General features: G+C 45.2%; 1 protein-coding gene across 4 annotated transcripts in view; it reads left to right on the top strand.

Annotated features, from left to right (window-relative positions):
* The first annotated feature begins 233 nt into the window (after window positions 1-233).
* The window catches only part of LOC126516400 (uncharacterized), an 82,080-nt gene continuing 65,187 nt past the window's right edge, over window positions 234-17,126 (top strand). For all 4 annotated transcript variants that reach the window (XM_050166510.3, XM_050166511.3, XM_050166512.3 and 1 more), the window contains exons 1-5: window positions 234-721; window positions 1,055-1,207; window positions 11,195-11,338; window positions 15,920-15,977; window positions 16,411-16,536. In XM_050166510.3, coding sequence (XP_050022467.1) covers window positions 1,087-1,207; window positions 11,195-11,338; window positions 15,920-15,977; window positions 16,411-16,536 — 449 coding nt within the window. In that variant the 5' untranslated portion in view covers window positions 234-721; window positions 1,055-1,086. The remainder of the gene's footprint in view (window positions 722-1,054; window positions 1,208-11,194; window positions 11,339-15,919; window positions 15,978-16,410; window positions 16,537-17,126) is intronic.

Genomic DNA, 17,126 nt, shown 5'->3' with positions numbered 1-17,126 from the left:
GCACATTTAACGTACAGCTGCGCCGCCTAACGTCAATTAGCTAGTTATAAATATGTTTTGACTTTTCTGAAATACTTGTAAGGTATCTTTGAACAACCAATAGATGGGGCAATTAATTTCGTAAGCTAAGTTAAAACTTTTTATTGGTTCTGCTTTTTTAGCAGTAGGCGTTCATCAAAGAGCGTTTGCTTTGCAGGTTAGAGACATTTTGGACTAAATTCAGGTTGCCGTGGGCAACCGGGTTTTGGGTGGTGACTCGTCTTCGGGTGTTTAGTGAATCCTCCTGGCCTCCTTTTATTTTGAGGCAGGCAAGTCAGCCAAGTGTATATCAATGTGCCTAGGACGCGTGTAGTCGCTACTGATCGGGACGTTGGTGAACTGGGGCGCGTGCGATTGTTCGAGTGCGCGCGAAGCAGCTGCCCTACCCGATGGAGGTAGCAACAGCGGCTGTCTTCGTTCACTTCGTGGTGGCGGTGCTTCATCGGATGACAGCGAGCCCATCCTAGCTACGGAATGCGCATCGACGCTCTCGGGTCACTCGTGCATTAGCATTCGTACAACTCACTCCCTCATAGGTTCCCACCGATTTCTTAAATCGCCCGTCGTTTTTCATTCGTCGTGGGCAGCGTTTATGATTTTGGGGAGTGCCGGTTCACGGCGAAAGAAGAGACCGAAGTTCAAGGTTGGAGGCGCCCCTGTGCCGCTCGCACATTTGTTGCTGGTGAGCGGTTCCTTCTTCTTTTTCGCTCAGTTGCGAGCTCGTTCGTGGCGTGTCGAGTGTAAATGCTGCCGACAAGGATCATGTAAAGCCTTTTCGGGCGGGCGCCCCGTGCCTAAAGTGCTCGGAGCGGTCAGCCGCGAAGGCTTACGTGACGGCGTCTAGTCGTTCGCACGCGACGCCGCCACGAAAGGGTTTTTAGTTTAGCGGCGGCGTCTTTGTCCCCCCTGGTGCTCTTCAGCACCCGTGGGTGACGTTCGACGGACGCCGCTCGCAAGGGGGAACGTGCGGCGAACGCGAGCGCGTGCGTTCGAAACCACCTCGTGCCATCCGCAGGTGCTACCGCCGTCACTTGGAAGACGACGACCATGGCGAGCAGCGACGTGATCGAGGTGTTCATTGAGACGCTGCACGGCACCGCCTTTGAGCTACTCGTCTCACCTGCGGACACTGTGGTTTCGATCAAGTCGAGGATATCAAGACTCGAAGGTGCGTATTTAGCCACCTTCCACTATGTTTTTCTTACACTTGGCGTCAGAACTGCGCCGCATTCAGGCTGCCTCGATGCGGCGGCGTTCTGGAACGCGCCCAGGCAGTATGCGATCACGACGCGAACTGCGGCCGATTGTCCAGTACTTCCTAATTTGGGCTTGCTTTTCCTGTTTTCTTAGCGGCACGGCGGCAGATTTTCGTTTATGCCCTCCAATAAATGTCAACTGCGCATTACAGAGATGGAGACCAACCACCTAGAACGCGTTCTTTCCGCGTCTGTGTGTGTGTCTGGGGAAAGCCGAGCCGGCATTCGGCACACCGGACGCGGGACACCAGGAAAGGCCTGTTGATATTTTTATTCGAAGTGGCAGAACACTTTGGTTCGAAACGGCAGCTTTGATTAGTGATACGTTGCGCTTTGTGCATTGGCCTGCTATAATCCCGGCGCCGCACGAGCGGTATCGAAACCAGGGAGGCTTGTCTTTTTCAGGCGCAGAAAAGTGTAGGCCTTCTGGGCTGGTCGGCAAACGTGTTGGCGTTTATTCATGCGGTACCGTGAAGCGAATATATGTTGAGAGGGCGTAGAACAACGTCCAGCCCGTGCCACGTACACGGCTCGTGCCGAAGCGTTCGAACGACGGGGCCCCTTGCGTCGCGCGTGGGTTGGCGACTGCGCGTGATGTTATCGCAAACAAATGTCGGCTCTTGTCTGATGCCGCATTGGTGGTTACGCAGGTTTACGTCTGTCGGCGCTTGTTTTAGGTCCCCGTTACTAAATAAAAGTAAAAAGCCTTTCGAATTGAAGTCTAGGACGATCGTTGCAATAGTAGCATCGGATGGGTGACACGTGCGTCACGATCGTTCACCTCGAACGCTAAGCAGCGTCTGCACTGGCCGTGTTATTATTTTTGGACGTGTTTTTTTTTCCTTTTCCCTCTGGCCCGGAACGTAACGTGGGCGTGCGTGGCGGTGGGTTGTTTTCTTTTTGGCCGCACGTTCTTGCTTGGAGCGTGGAAAACGCGACGCCAAGTACCCATTGCAAGTACCCATCTACTGCATCCATTTCCCAGCCTGCCCACTGTGTTTAAAACTGTCACGCGGCAGCACACGCTCGCAGCGAACTTCCGCCGTCAGGCTGGCCTCGTGACTTTGTTCCACGTCGTTGCCATTGAAAGAAGTAACCGCGGGACTAAAATGCCGCTTTCCTGGCTAATAAGCGCGTACGATACCAGAGAATTTTTCTGTGAACCAGCATTTACAGGGTGAAACAGTAACATTTGTTAACGTTTGCGAAAAATTGGAACGCAGACGAATGGTGCATGTCGCACTGCTACTGCTATCGGGATCTCGAGTGAAGAAATTCATTACTTGTGCAGAATGATGTATTAGCATATAAAAATAGCATAGTTAACATGTTAACTTACGGACTCTGATTCTTCTTTGTTAACAATTGCTTTGAACGGTGCTCATTGTTCGAATGCTTGCATCCAAGTACGATTTTCTTTTCAATTAAACTTGCGCAAGTGGTGTTCGTAATCTGTTCAAGTAATTATTCTTAGATCAAGTCCACTTGTGTGTCATGACAGTCATTATAGCTGTCACTTCTGGTTATGCAGATGCCAGTGCTGCTTTATCGTGCCTCATTTTGCAGCCTGTCTCTACTTTGAAGGCTTTACTGGGGCTGTTGCAAAACCTCCAAATAAATTTTTGCAAGTGCATTAAGTATCCTTGAAGTAATAATCAAACAACGAAACATAGCAGAATTCAGCAGCAAGAGCATGTTCTAAAGAAGTCTTGTTGGTGTATGTCCAACGAGGTCATTTCCATGGAGGATGTTTAATATTTATGGCATTAGGCCTCGTGCGTTTTGCTTGTCTGAATGTCTAAAGGAGAGACTTTTAATTTCCCTACTACGCCCATTTTTGTAGAATTTTTTTAATTCTGCGAGTAGAAGGGTTAATGAATATGCGTGTCAATTTCTGCTTAACACGATGGTATCCTTATGTAGTTATCAGGTTTTTACAAATTAGGAAAATTTGTATGATGCGCACGAGGTCGCGGGATCGAATCCCGGCCACGGCGGCCGCATTTCCATGGGGGCGAAATGCGAAAACACCCGTGTACTTAGATTTAGGTGCACGTTAAAGAACCCCAGGTGGTCGAAATTTCCGGAGTCCTCCACTACGGCGTGCCTCATAATCAGAAAGTGGTTTTGGCACGTAAAACCCCATAATTTAATTTTTTTTAAATTTGTATGAAGCTCTCAGTTCATGCAGTGGTAATTACGTACTCTTTATTGTGATGTCTGCTGTCTTTTTCTTATCTGTGTTGCTTCTTTCTGTTTAAATCACGGCGTTTTTAACACTTGCCTACGGTAGATGACATTGCAGGGCATGTCGACTTGTTTTGACACAGCAATCGGCAAACATAATGCATGGCTTCCTGTTGGAGATCCACTGTTCAAAGGGTACAACTGTTTCTGAAAACGAGAGGGAAGGATGGCAATTTTTCTTTCCTCTTTTTTTATTTCATTGAAGCTGAAGGGCTTCTTTTATCTTACTGATATGAGAAAGCAGCTGACAGTGGTAGGTAATGTTTCATCAGTGTATGATGAGGGACCCATGATGCAAGCTTCTGTGTTGGCAATTGCTGACAGTTGTTGGGCTTATCACGTGAAGAACTTGTGCAATTAAGGGACATGCTGGTTTGAAGTTGCATTGATTTTTATTGTCTAGGCTGCATGAAGCAAATGGAGCAGTTGTTTTAAGAGCCATTGTGCTGGCCTCTCTGTCAGTTGCATCTCGTGCTTCTGCTCCATGCAATCACCAACATTGGTGCATTGCCTTGCCAGAGTAAAGCGTTGAATATATATCATCATCATCAGCCTGGTTACGCCCACTGCAGGGCAAAGGCCTCTCCCATACTTCTCCAACTACCCCGGTCATGTACTAATTGTAGCCATGTTGTCCCTGCAAACTTCTTAATCTCATCCGCCCACCTAACTTTCTGCCGCCCCCTGCTACGCTTCCCTACCCTTGGAATCCAGTCCGTAACCCTTAATGACCATCGGTTAAACTGTTAAACATTACTTTAGTTTTCTGCAGATTAATTTCTAGACCCACCCTTCTACTTTGCCTCTCCAGATCAGTGAGCATGCATTGCAGTTGGTCCCCTGAGTTACTAAAGAAGGCAATATCATCAGTGAATCGCAAGTTACTAAGGTATTCTCCATTAACTCTTATCCCCAATTCTTCCCAATCCAGGTCTCTGAATACCTCCTGTAAACACGCTGTGAATAGCATTGCAGAGATCGTATCTCCCTGCCTGACGCCTTTCTTTATTGGGATTTTGTTGCTTTCTTTATGGAGGACTACGGTGGCTGTGGAGCCGCTACAGATATCTTTCAGTATTTTTACATACAGCTCGTCTACACCCTGATTCCGCAATGCCTCCATGACTGCTGAGGTTTTGACTGAATCAAATGCTTTCTCGTAATCAATGAAAGCTATATATAAGGGTTGGTTATATTCCGCACATTTCTCTATCACCTGATTGATAGTGTGAATATGGTCTATTGTTAAGTATCTTTTACGGAATCCTGCCTGGTCCTTTGGTTGACGGAAGTCTAAGGTGTTCCTGATTCTATTTGCAATCACCGTAGTAAATACTTTGTAGGCAACGGACAGTAAGCTGATCGGTCTATAATTTTTCAAGTCTTTGGCGTCCCCTTTCTTATGGATTAGGATTATGTTAGCGTTTTTCCAAGATTCCGGTACGCTTGAAGTCGTGAGGCATTGTGTATACAGGGTGGCCAGTCGTTAAGGAGCTCGTGTCGCAGAAAAGCCGGTGTCGTCGGTGTCTGCGTCAGCGACGTTGGCTGTGAGCGATAAATCCCAGAAGGCACTTCATAAATAAAAAAGCATCTTGCAAGATGGGCTGGTGGGAATCGAACCAGGGTCTCCGGAGTGTGAGACGGAGACGCTACCACTCAGCCATGAGTTCGCTCCTTCGAAACGGGACAAAATCGTCTCTAGTGAATGCGGTGTTGCCTTAGAAACGTGCCGTAGAAAGTTATACTGCGGTGTATATAGGTAATTATGACCATGTAACTTACAGAAGTCGCAGCTTCACGAGTAGCGAAGTAAGTTTCCGCTACATTTCTTCTGCGCACACGCAGAGCCGTCTTGCGGCAAACACAGAAGACCCCCTCCTCGCAATGTACGGCGCTGCCCCGACAGGTGGCGTGCCACTCGCCCCATGATCGTGTCCGCCTTCATGGCGCGTCAGGGCCCGGCTATCTGTGCCGATCTCTACGTTTGGCTGGTGTAGCGCATTTGAGTAGGTGGTGCGAACGGGGTGCGATAACGCTATCGCGTTCCACTCTTGAAGGCGAAGCTTAAGCGTCCTCCAATTTTTTTTCTAGAACAATCTGCCCACCATCCTTCAACAAATCTGCTGTTACCTGATCCTCCCCAGCTACCTTCCCCCTTTGCATAGCTCCCAAGGCTTTCTTTACTTCTTCCGGCGTTACTTGTGGGATTTCAAATTCCTCTAGACTATTCTCGTCGTGGGTGCTACTGGTACTGTATAAATCTCTATAAAACTCTTCAGCCACTTGAACTATCTCATCCATATTAGTAACGATATTGCCGGCTTTGTCTCTTAACGCACACATCAGATTCTTGCCTATTCCTAGTTTCTTCTTCACTGCTTTTAGGCTTCCTCCGTTCCTGGGAGCCTGTTCAATTCTATCCATATTATAGTTCCTTATGTTCGCTGTCTTACGCTTGTTGATTAACTTAGAAAGTTCTGCCAGTTCTATTCTAGCTGTAGGATTAGAGGCTTTCATACATTGGCGTTTCTTGATCAGATCTTTCGTCTCCTGCGATAGCTTACTGGCATCCTGTCTAACGGAGTTACCACCGACTTCTATTGCACACTCCTTAATGATGCCCGTAAGATTGTCATTCATATCCAACACTAAGGTCCTCTTCCTGAGTTAAAGCCGAATACCTGTTCTGCAGCTTTATCCGGAATTCCTCTATTTTCCCTCTTACCGCTAACTCATTGATCGGCTTCTTATGCACCAGTTTCTTCCGCTCCCTCCTCAAGTCTAGGTTAATTCGAGTTCTTGCCATCCTATGGTCACTGTAGCGCACCTTGTCGAGCACGTCCACATCTTGTATGATGCCAGGGTTAGGGCAGAGTATAAAGTCTATTTTATTTCTAGTCTCGTCATTTGGGCTCCTCCACGTCCACTTTCGGCTATCCCGCTTGCGGAAGAAGGTATTCATTATCCGCATCTTATTCTGTTCTGCAAAGTCTACTAATAACTCTCCCCTGCTATTCCTAGTGCCTATGCCATACTCCCCCACTGCCTTGTCTCCAGCCTGCTTCTTGCCTACCTTGGCATTGAAGTCGCCCATCAATACAGTGTCTTTCGTTTTGACCTTACCCATCGCCGATTCCACATCTTCATAGAAGCTTTAGACTTCTTCGTCATCATGACTAGATGTAGGGGCGTACACCTGTACGACCTTCAATTTGTACCTCTTATTAAGCTTCATAACAAGACCTGCCACCCTCTCGTTAATGCTATAGAATTCCTGTACGTTACCAGCTATATTCTTATTAATCAGGAATCAGACTCCTAGTTCTCGTCTCTGAGCTAAGCCCCGGTAGCACAGGACGTGCCCGCTTTTTAGCACTGTATATGCTTAATTTGTCCTCCTAACTTCACTGAGCCCTATTATATCCCATTTACTGCCCTCTAATTCCCCCAATAGCACTGCTAGACTCTCCTCACTAGATAATGTTCTAGCGTTAAACGTTGCCAGGTTCAGATTCCAATGGCGGCCTGTCCGGAATATATATATAGGTTGATTAGTTTTCCTTGGAAGCAGGCAGCTTGTCGGGAAGAAAAAGGAAATTGCATGTTATAACTGGTGAAAATATTAAGCTTGAATGCGTCTATATTTGAACGTTGTTTGTGTAAAGATTTTATTCAACAGATCTTTCTGTAGACCTTGCTTAAAATCAGGATGAGAGAACCCCTTGCAGGACTATTGCGTTTGGGTATAAAGTATACTTGCTGCCGCTGTCCTCCGGGCTGTTTAGCAGGTGCTCACTCAGGATCACTGCAGTCCTGAGTGCATTATGGAGACACCCGCGGCACTCTCAATGTAAAGGTGTATTCAAGGGTTGTTTCAGCCAAACTTGTGCCAAACCTTAAAAAGGTCTAGGCGTGCACCATGCAAATGCAAATAACCCAGTATAGTTGACTGTCCTCTTGAACAATTAAGTACTTTTTACTTTGAGCATAAGTCATTTACAGAAATTAATGAATGAGCATTTAAAGTATAGATTTAAATGCAATACATTCAATACTAAAGTTGTGGAGAGTATTGAGAAATGCAGTCGAACCCGGCTTCAACAGATAGGCTTGTGCGCTGGAAATATTTCGATACCCAAACTTGCCTATGACGAACCTTTGTAACGTGTTCGTGATGTTCGACTTTATCTCCAGTTGAGAAAAGAAGCTAAGAAGGAATCCACTAAATGAAAACAGAACTATGTGCACTGGCAGAAAGACTGATGCACTTTAATTCTATAATTCTAGAAGTGTATTGTACTAATCTTGCCTAACTTTTCTCCTTGGTGACCCTGTAAATTACAGGAGTACTCCCAAATATTTATGAAGTTGTAGAAACTGCACCACATGCTTTTTGCCAACAAAAATGTGGCACTTAGCTATTGAAAAGCACGGAAAACACTTGTAAGGTATTTTAATTTGATGCTAAAGCTGGTCTAAAAACTCCAAACTTGACATCGGCAATATTATTGTGACATGACACAGCAAACTTTGCTAATGTCATGTAACAGCAAGTCTAGGTTGGATGTCACTGCTCATGAAAAACATAACCAAAATTGCTGTGTGCATTTCTGGCTATGCTCGTGTGTGGCTGTCTCGGTGATTGCAGACATAGAACAAGCTAATATTGTCACGTGGTAGTGACGGTGAAGAAAGAAGCAATACGGTGGAATACAAAACTAGCTTTTATTGGGCGAACCTGTGCCCACAAAAACAGGCTACACTTATAGCACAACGATAGCGGCGAACACGGTCGGCGATCGTCGGAAAAACTGATTAGCGGGTCAAGCGCGTCGGCTTTTATAGATCAGTCGTCGAATGTTCCAGATTAACTGATGGGACCCACGTGTCTTCCACAAAGTTCTACACCATTCGTGTCACGCGATGAAATCTGATAACACAAGGTTCGGCGACAACAGACACGCGGATAGAAGCGTCGATAACTTTCCAGAAACGTCGGATACATGCAGGCGCGTCCCTCGCTGTGCGATTACAGTTGTTAAGCGGCGAAACGTGGTTGCCCGATAAAGATAAGTACACGTGTCAATATATTCCGGCATGCATCCATCGCCTGGGTGCTGAAACTGAAACTGGTTCATAGAAACAGGTATTATGGCCAATTATTTAAAATACTTCGATGCTTACCAGTATTTTTTCTGGGGGTGTTTGTCATTTTGGCATAGGACAAACCAAGATGTATGCACTGCAAGGTAAGCAAGGTAACATTACCAGTAATCTCGAAGGTATAGTAAAAGCCGCAGAATAATTCTATGCTGACCATACAGTAACCAGATGAGTCAGGATACCTCCGTTAGAAATGGTATTGAACAGGGTACAGAAACTCCTCCTATAACTAGTGATGAAGTCAGAAAGGCCTTGGAAGGATACTCTACAATGGATCATATCCATGTCATTAATCAGGTAATCGAGAAATCCGCAGAGTACAATAAGCCTCTCTATATGGCTTTCATAGATTAGGAAAAGGCATTTGATTCAGTAGAGATACCAGCAGTCGTAGAGGCTTTACGTAATCAAGGAGTACAGACCGCGTACGTAAATACCTTGGGAAAATATTTATGGTATCTTCGACTGGTCGCCTCCATCCCCCGAAGCAGAGTTGGGCAGATCCGGCGTTCCCCGAGCTCAGAGGTAGAGGACAAGCGCGCAAGCCGAACGTGCGACTCGCTCTCGGAGGAGGAAATGGCAGATGTGAAACCACGTGACTACTGCCAACGTCCAATGTTTCGCCTATCAAAAGCTCCCGGCGCTGCCGAGAAAACCGGCGGACGCGCCGGTGGCACGAGCGTTCGTCGAGACGCCAGCATGCAGTGGCCTAGGTTACGGTGGACCGTCGCCAACAGCAGCGACGCGGTGCTGCGATGACGTTTCAATCTCGACGACTGCTCCAACGACAGGGTTCGAAGCGCTCGAAGATGGGGGAGAGCAATCGAGAAGAACCAGCCAAACGCAGGGCGCACGTCCTCTTTCAACCAGCCGAAGACAAAGCCGTTCGCGAGAGCGCTCCAGAGCGCTCAGAGGCGACCAGCCGAAGATGGCATTAGAGATTCCACGGCTACCTTAATTCTGCACCTGAAAAGTAGGAAGATATCTATAAAGAAAGGGGTCAGACAGAGAGACGCAATCTCTCCAATGCTATTCACGGTGTGTTTGGAAAAAGTGTTCAAGCTGTTAAACTGGGAAAGCTTAGGAGTAAGGATGGACGGCGAATGTCTCTGCAACCTTTGGTTTGCCGATGACATTGTTTTATTCAGCAACACTGCAGACGAATTGCAACAAATGGTTGGACAGCTTAACAGAGAAAATGTAAGAGTGAGGTTGAAGATTAATATGCAGAAGACAAAGATAATGCTCAATAGCCTGGCAAGGGAACAAGAGTTCAATATTGCCCGTCAGCTTCAAGAGTCAGTGAAGGAGCATGTTTACCTAGGTCATTTACATACAGGGAACCCTGATCATGAGAAGGAAATTCACAGAAGAATAAAGATGGGTTGGGGCGCATACGGAAAACATTGCCAGCTCCTGACTGGAAGCTTACCATTATCATTGAAAAGGAAGGTGTACAATCAGTGCATTTTACGAGTGCTGACATATGGGGCAGAAACTTGGAGACTGACAAAGAAGCTTGAGAACAAGTTAAGGACCGCGCAAAGAGTGATGGAACGAAGGCTGCTGGGCGTAATGTTAAGAGATGGAAATAGAGTGGCTTGGATCGGAGAGCAAACGGGTATAGCCGATATTCTAATTGACATTAAGAGAAAAATATGGAGCTTGGCAAGTCATGTAATGTGCAGGTTGCATAACCATTGAACCATTAGTGTTACAGAATGGGTACCAAGGGAAACACAGTCAATGACGGTAAAAGAGTAGGTGGAGCAATGAAATTAGGAAATTCACGGTGCGCTAGACAGAATTGGTTGGCGCAGGACAGGGGTAATTGGAGAACGCAAGGAGAGGTCTTCATCCTGCAGTGGACATAAAATAGGCTGCTGCTGCTGATGATGATGATTTTTTTTTTTCAAGGAAAAGAAAGAAATGCATGCAATCAGTTTAGACTGACAAGGTATTTCTTCATAGCTATATTTTGGTTTATTTCTGATAAGGAGGTTGATTACAGAAGAGAAAATTAAGGCTGAACTTCCATTTTGTAAATTTTATGTTGAAACACCAGCGCTGGTTTGTCAGTGTGATGTCACACTTTCAGAGGTTTTCTCTCCTACTTGTAGGCCATTGTGGCACAATAAAAATTCTTAAAGAAACTTGTTTAAGTTCAGTCTTTGGCTCTTTTAGAGCGTATAATGTAGTTCGTCCTGTACTCCAGAAATCTAGGCTCGAGCAAATGCCGTCAAAATCTGACATGGCGAGTTCGGGCGGGAACTTCAAGGTGGCATCGCCACCCATCTTTCGTTCTTGCGTCTGTTTCGGCTTGTGAAGCCTTTCACGGTAAGAGTGGGGGTCTTGGTATTGCGGAAGGGTAACTTTCCAATACAGGTGAACCTATTTTTCTGTTTAGTGTCCCTTCAAAGAAACCCCTATGCAGCATTAGGGGCACAAGATTTTTGCCTGGCTGAGACACCTGTTTTCTGTTCTCGCAGGTATCCCAGTGTCCCAGCAGCACCTGATCTGGCAGTGCCAAGAGCTGCCAGATGACTCATCCCTGCATGAATGCAACATCACTGATGGAGCCACCATCAAGCTCGTGCTGGGTATGCGAGGAGGCCCCATCAACACCCGCAAAGGTGTGTTGCTGTCCCTGTTGGAATAACTTCATTTGCCAAAATCATTTTGCCTACTCTGCATTGTTGGAAACAGTTGTATAGCCATTTAAATGTTTGTGCCCTTTTTTTAAGCCATGCCGAAATGCATTGGCTTATGTTGCATTGCTGGGACACTTGTGTAGCCTCTCCAGGTACATACACTTGTACTCTGTGGGGACGATGATCAATTGCCTTTCTTGTGATATATGTAAGTGGCTCTGAATGCGAGAAAAAACCACGCCTTGTGCTTACGTCTGTTAACATGTTGATTTATTGTTGTGAATAGTTTCGATCTCTGTGCATGTTTGACAAGGAGGTTGAAGGAGGTGCAAATTGTGTTGTGCAGGGCTAGTCTTCATTAAGGAAAAGATATTGCAGGGTTCCTTTTGTAATGCTACATAATAGTACTTATCAGGCTGTATACCTGTGTAGATTCACAATGATCCTTTCTTTATATTCTAGTTCTGTTATAGTTTTTCACACTTTGATCCTTGCAGAAAACAATGCTAGTTTGCTGTTATATAGTGTGCTTATCAGTGAAACATTTACTTACGTACTTTTTTGGCTTTAACAATTAAAACGCAGTTATTGTTGAACTAAAATAATAGGAGAAATCTGCTATGCTTGTGATGCTTGTAATGACTAAGTAATAAAAGGTGCCTTCTTTACCACTAGCACTGCAATGCTAATGTTAATGAGCTTGTCCAACTGTTGTAATAACTGGTGCTATTGCAAAATTGAGGGTAGTGGTTCCTGGCGTGTCATTGCTTCTAGTTAGGGTCATGATTGTTAATTTTTGCTTGTGCTGCAACCTGCCTTTTATTCTCCTTGAAGCAAATGTCGGGAAAAAACGTAAGCTCAAATATAATTTTGTTGTCTTTGTCACATTTTATTCGCTCTTTGGACAGTTATTTTTCAGTATAATGCTAGTGACAGCAGTGTGTGCAGCCTATGCATGCTTGCAGCCTATGCATGCTTGCTGTGTTTTTCTGTAGAAACTGGCAGAATATTGCAAGAGGCTTTAAAAAAAAGTGAAGAGACGTCGGTTCTTGATTCTCTTGTTTTTGTGCTGTCGGAGCATGATGTAACAGCTCTTAGCCATCCTAACAACTGGTGGAAGACCATCACTATTCTATTTGCAATAAAACTTCACTATAATAGAACCGAAGGAGGAGGCGAATTTACTTCATTTTACCCATTACTTCATCATAACGTTTGTTAGTGCATGCGGCCAACATTTCCCACAGAGGTGGGGGCAGGGAGGGCGGGGGGTGTGAGCTGTTGGCATAATCATAGGGTAAGCTGTGCCAAAGACCTGCAGCACGTCTACGAACGACTGTAAAAGATATGAGCATTTGACTGCGGTCTCTAATACGCTGCCTAGGCTAATTCATTTTTGCTGCCATCGTGTGCAGAAGTGGCGGCGACATAACGGGTCTTGCATCTTTTCAGGAGCATGCCAGTGGAGAGTTGCGATCTTCAGATTTTGTACAACGCTCGCTGCTGTTCTAGTGCAAACTTTTCTGAACAAAAAAGCTCTTCTTAATGCTGGTATCCAGTGATGACCACTAAGGCGATGAGGGCCTTGCATGAAAAGCCAAGCCAAAGTAATATTTTGTAACAATCCATTTCATCTTCTGTTTGGCTTGCCGAGTAACAGATCTCGACGATAGTGTCTGAGCTAATGACGGTGAAAAGAGTGAAAAACGAAATGGATCATTCTCAAGCACAGTCCCAGTATGTAAAGAATCCTTTGAATATGCAAGTGCAGCAATTTATCGCGGCCACGGTTAGATGGAACAGCATTACTGAAGCATCCTTTCTACATGCAGTGCAAGCCACGTACTCCGCTGTTCGTGTTTTGTTATGGTGTAGTACATGACCTTTGACCAAGGCATAGCATGATGTGTATAGGGTGCAGGAGAGTGTGGGAGATGGCTTCTTCAGTCATGCGCAGCCATATTTGAACTTAAGGGACACTAAAAGCAGATGTCAAGTTATTGTGGACTGTTAAAATACTATTCCAGAAACCTTGCAGCATTTGTTTTGTGCCAAGAAAAGACCAAGTTTAAGGGAAAATCATGTTTGAAGGGTCTATATACCTCTATCGCAATTAAAATCGCCTGCCCCTGAGTGGGCAGTTGACGTTACATATGCCATCACTTCCTTTTGCTGCCCACAACTGGGCTAGAGGGGGAGACGCATGTACACTAATCCCCCTCTAGCGCATGCATCCCCCCTCTAGCCCGGTTGCGTACTGCGGTGGGTGAGTAAAACAGTGCCTGACAGACTGCACTACGGTTTTTGTGCAAAATGCAACAGTGTGACCAGAAACTGAACCCAGACAGAGAGTGTTGGTTTCGCCGCTGTAGCTGCCACTTTTTGGTCAAGTGGTGTGGACCATTCGGGCATCACACGACGTCACATGGACGTGGCATTCTCTGCTACTTGTACTGTATTTACTCGCATAATGATGGCACTTTTTTGTCAAAAGAATTGACACAAATTCAGGGGTGCGATCTTGCGCGGGTTAAATTTCCCGCGAAAAGAAATTTTTTTTTTCATCCCGCATTTGCTGCGGGATGACAACAGGTCAAGCAGGCGGCTGCCGCTGTACAATTGTGCTGTAATAGTGTGGGACACCAAAACAAAAATGGCGGCCGGCGGAGCAAGCCGAACACAATCTTTTCTTCTCATGGGTGCATTATGCGCATTGAAACAGTTCCTTCCGTATCAGTAATGAGTAATGTTGTTAATATCGGCAAGTTTGCGACAATAACATAGCCATGTCCACTTTGAAGGGACAGAAACAGAGATGGGCGTGCTTAGCTGCCACTGACATAGAAACACATGGCGGGCATGCTACGGAAACTGCGGCATTTTTCTTCACTACTATCCTAATATGGCACGTTTCCGCTAACGGTGGGCGAATATCTTAGCTGTGTTACAAGCGTCGGCGTATGAATAGGGTACACTTTTAACGTATCAGTGTAAACGTGGCCACTATCGTGGCCGCTCGCGATTTGTTGCGTGCCCACGAATGCATACGAGAAGAATCGAAAGGCGCTTTTTTTGTTGTTGTTGTTGGCCAAAACCATTATGCCTACAAGTAATAAAGCCAAAACAAGTTTGGTTGTAGCGCTTTTTTTTTTTCATGGAAGTGCGGAAAGTGATGAATGGAAGGGGGGGGGGGGGAATGGGGCATCTGCTTAAGAATGTTTGGCGCACGCAGACCACTTGGTATGTCGTCAAGAGTCATTCGCGTAGCATTTGACAGCATTCGACAAATGGTAAGCGCGATCATCATTAGCTAGACTTGGCACACGACATATCACTGCAACAAGTTCGGGATGCGATCATTACACTGGAAAGAAAAAAAATCAAATTTTGACGACAAAATTCAGGGGTGCGATCATTATGCGAGTGAATACAGTAGTTTGTGCTCGTTTCGCGAGCCCGCAAAAGCTACTGAAACACGAAAGCACTGGCAGTGCAGCGTTGAGCGAAATTGAAACCTTTTGACCACCCACATTCTTGTCAAGGGTATTGTCAAATAGTTCTTTTCTGAGCATCAAATAAATGTAGACAAGTAGCATTTTCTTCCTTCAGTCTTATAATGCAATGCAATAATATTTTTATTATGAGTGGTGGAGTATTAGTGACAGAATTATATTGAGTTTCTATGTCATCGGGCTGGTATTTGAATGTCCCAGGGGAGTCTCAAAAATTTACTGAATTTCTCGATTACTAAAGCTCTTCTCTGGATTTGATGCCTTAGACGTAAATTTTCAATCCAGACTGAAAAAGGTTTGTTTTATCTATTTGCAGGAAATTATTGCTTTGCTCAAACAAGATATGAAAAGCATAGGTTTTTATGGGAATTATGATTACTTCATTATATCTGTTAGCTATAGCCCATCTCGTTATGACGAGGTTTGATGATATTGCACACATTGAGTAAGGGATCTCTCATTCTGTAAAAGTTGCTGCTGTTGTGTGTGTGTCACCTTCAGATCAGGAGTTCAACATTGTTTTGTTCCTTGGTAAGAGCAGAGCATAAGCACTTTTGTTTCAAGGTGTTGGTACACTTCTTAGGACTAACCCAAAGTTGTCGCTGCGATGTCTGTTGCAGCAGTCCATGTGCTTGTTCTGGGACGTTTCATTACACGTATGTATTGTGGTAACTACCATTTTGTTCTGGATTTGTTGCAACCTGAAATGATAGCGTGCTGCAACATAACTATGCCAAAGTCTCAAGTGGACAAGATTCTATTGGTCCGTATTTGCCTCAGTTTCAGACTGCTTTTTTAGCATATTTTTATGCCATACTTTGTTGAGCTGAGGCGATATTGTGTAACTATACATTCCACTTTTCATTCATGTTTTCCTTAATCTGTTACTCTAGGTCACTGATTACAGTGATAACAGTGGCATGGGGGCACCCAAGCCATTGAGGAAGGTTTCGAAAAGAATAAAAAAATTAATTGTTACAATTCCAGTTGACTTTGAGTACATATTCTTGGACAGAGCTCTTATTGGCATCTGTTTGTGCCCTGTGTGCAGCCTACCTGGATGAGCGGCCAACCCTGAATGATGTGGCCAAGTATCTAGACACCAAAGGGTGGGTGTATGCTTTTCATAGCGAGTGTATGACTGCCAAAATTGGAGTGACTGGCGCCATTGTTGTGGTGCAGCTGTACTGAAGAAGACGGTGAAGTTTAGCTTGTGGCAGTGTCAAATGAATTAACTTCATCTATATAGCATTGTGGTTGTGTCGCTGCCTGTAGAGCCAGGTTAGCAGGCGTATTATTGTGTACTTGTAAAGCTGACGCTAAGCCGCCCTAGAGCTTCTTTGTAGAGGATCTATGGACTAAACATTGCTCATTAGTGTTGCAGCAGTGATTAGAAGTAATCTTCTGCAGCTTTGGAATGATTGCAGTGTCAGCGTGACAGAAAAGTTAATTTGTATTTGCATTTTGTGAGAGTGAAAAAATTTAGTAGACCTTTGTCTTACACTACGTTCTTGCTCCCCTGCACCTGTTGTCGCTGTGTAGCGAGGAGATGAGCCTGAATGTCCCTCGAGTGCGGGCAGTGCGCCTGGTCGTGATGCGAGACGGGGACAAGGTGCATTTGTACACTGTACTGGACAGCGCTCCTAGGTCGCCTTCGGGGCTGCTCAGGTGAAGACTGCATGCTGCTGATCTTGTTGACAAGCACTCGAGCTCGGGAAGGCATTAACAGCCGCTAATACGGGTGCTGATGCTGCAGAGCTTTCTTGGGAATTCTGTATTTGAATTGAAACTGCTCTTCAAGGGCTGCAACTCTAAACTGCTAGTAAGCTCGTAAAGTGCAGCTAGATGTCATGGGACTGGTGGCCCTGTGGAACAAAGAGGACACTGTATTTTCGCAAATGAAAGGGCGATATAGTAGTGTGAAGGTACAAAGGAAACCCACAAGGGCTTTCGTGAAAAGCTGCGTGGCTGATAAAATGAGTTCTGCTCTGAGCACAGAGCAAGGTATTGCTGCCTTTCCAGGGTATTTGCTCTACCTTCTGAGCCAACTGTTTCGTTTATGATTGGCAGTGTGAGGGCAATTTCACTCTGTCCCTACCATGGGTGAAATGGCAGTTTTTTTTTTTCGTAGGTTACACTAATTTCTTTTTTTTCTTTTTTTTTTGAAGAAACTGTTGCACTGAAAATTTTATGCAGTACACGAAAGCAAAGCAGAATGAACCCGCTTCTCAGGCATACATTTATTAACCAGATTTATA

The sequence above is a fragment of the Dermacentor andersoni genome, chromosome 1 (genome assembly GCF_023375885.2).
Source record: "Dermacentor andersoni chromosome 1, qqDerAnde1_hic_scaffold, whole genome shotgun sequence".
NCBI classification, from domain to species: domain Eukaryota; kingdom Metazoa; phylum Arthropoda; class Arachnida; order Ixodida; family Ixodidae; genus Dermacentor; species Dermacentor andersoni.
The sequence above is the reverse complement of the archived record's forward strand: the minus strand, read 5'-3'. Positions and strand labels throughout refer to the sequence as shown.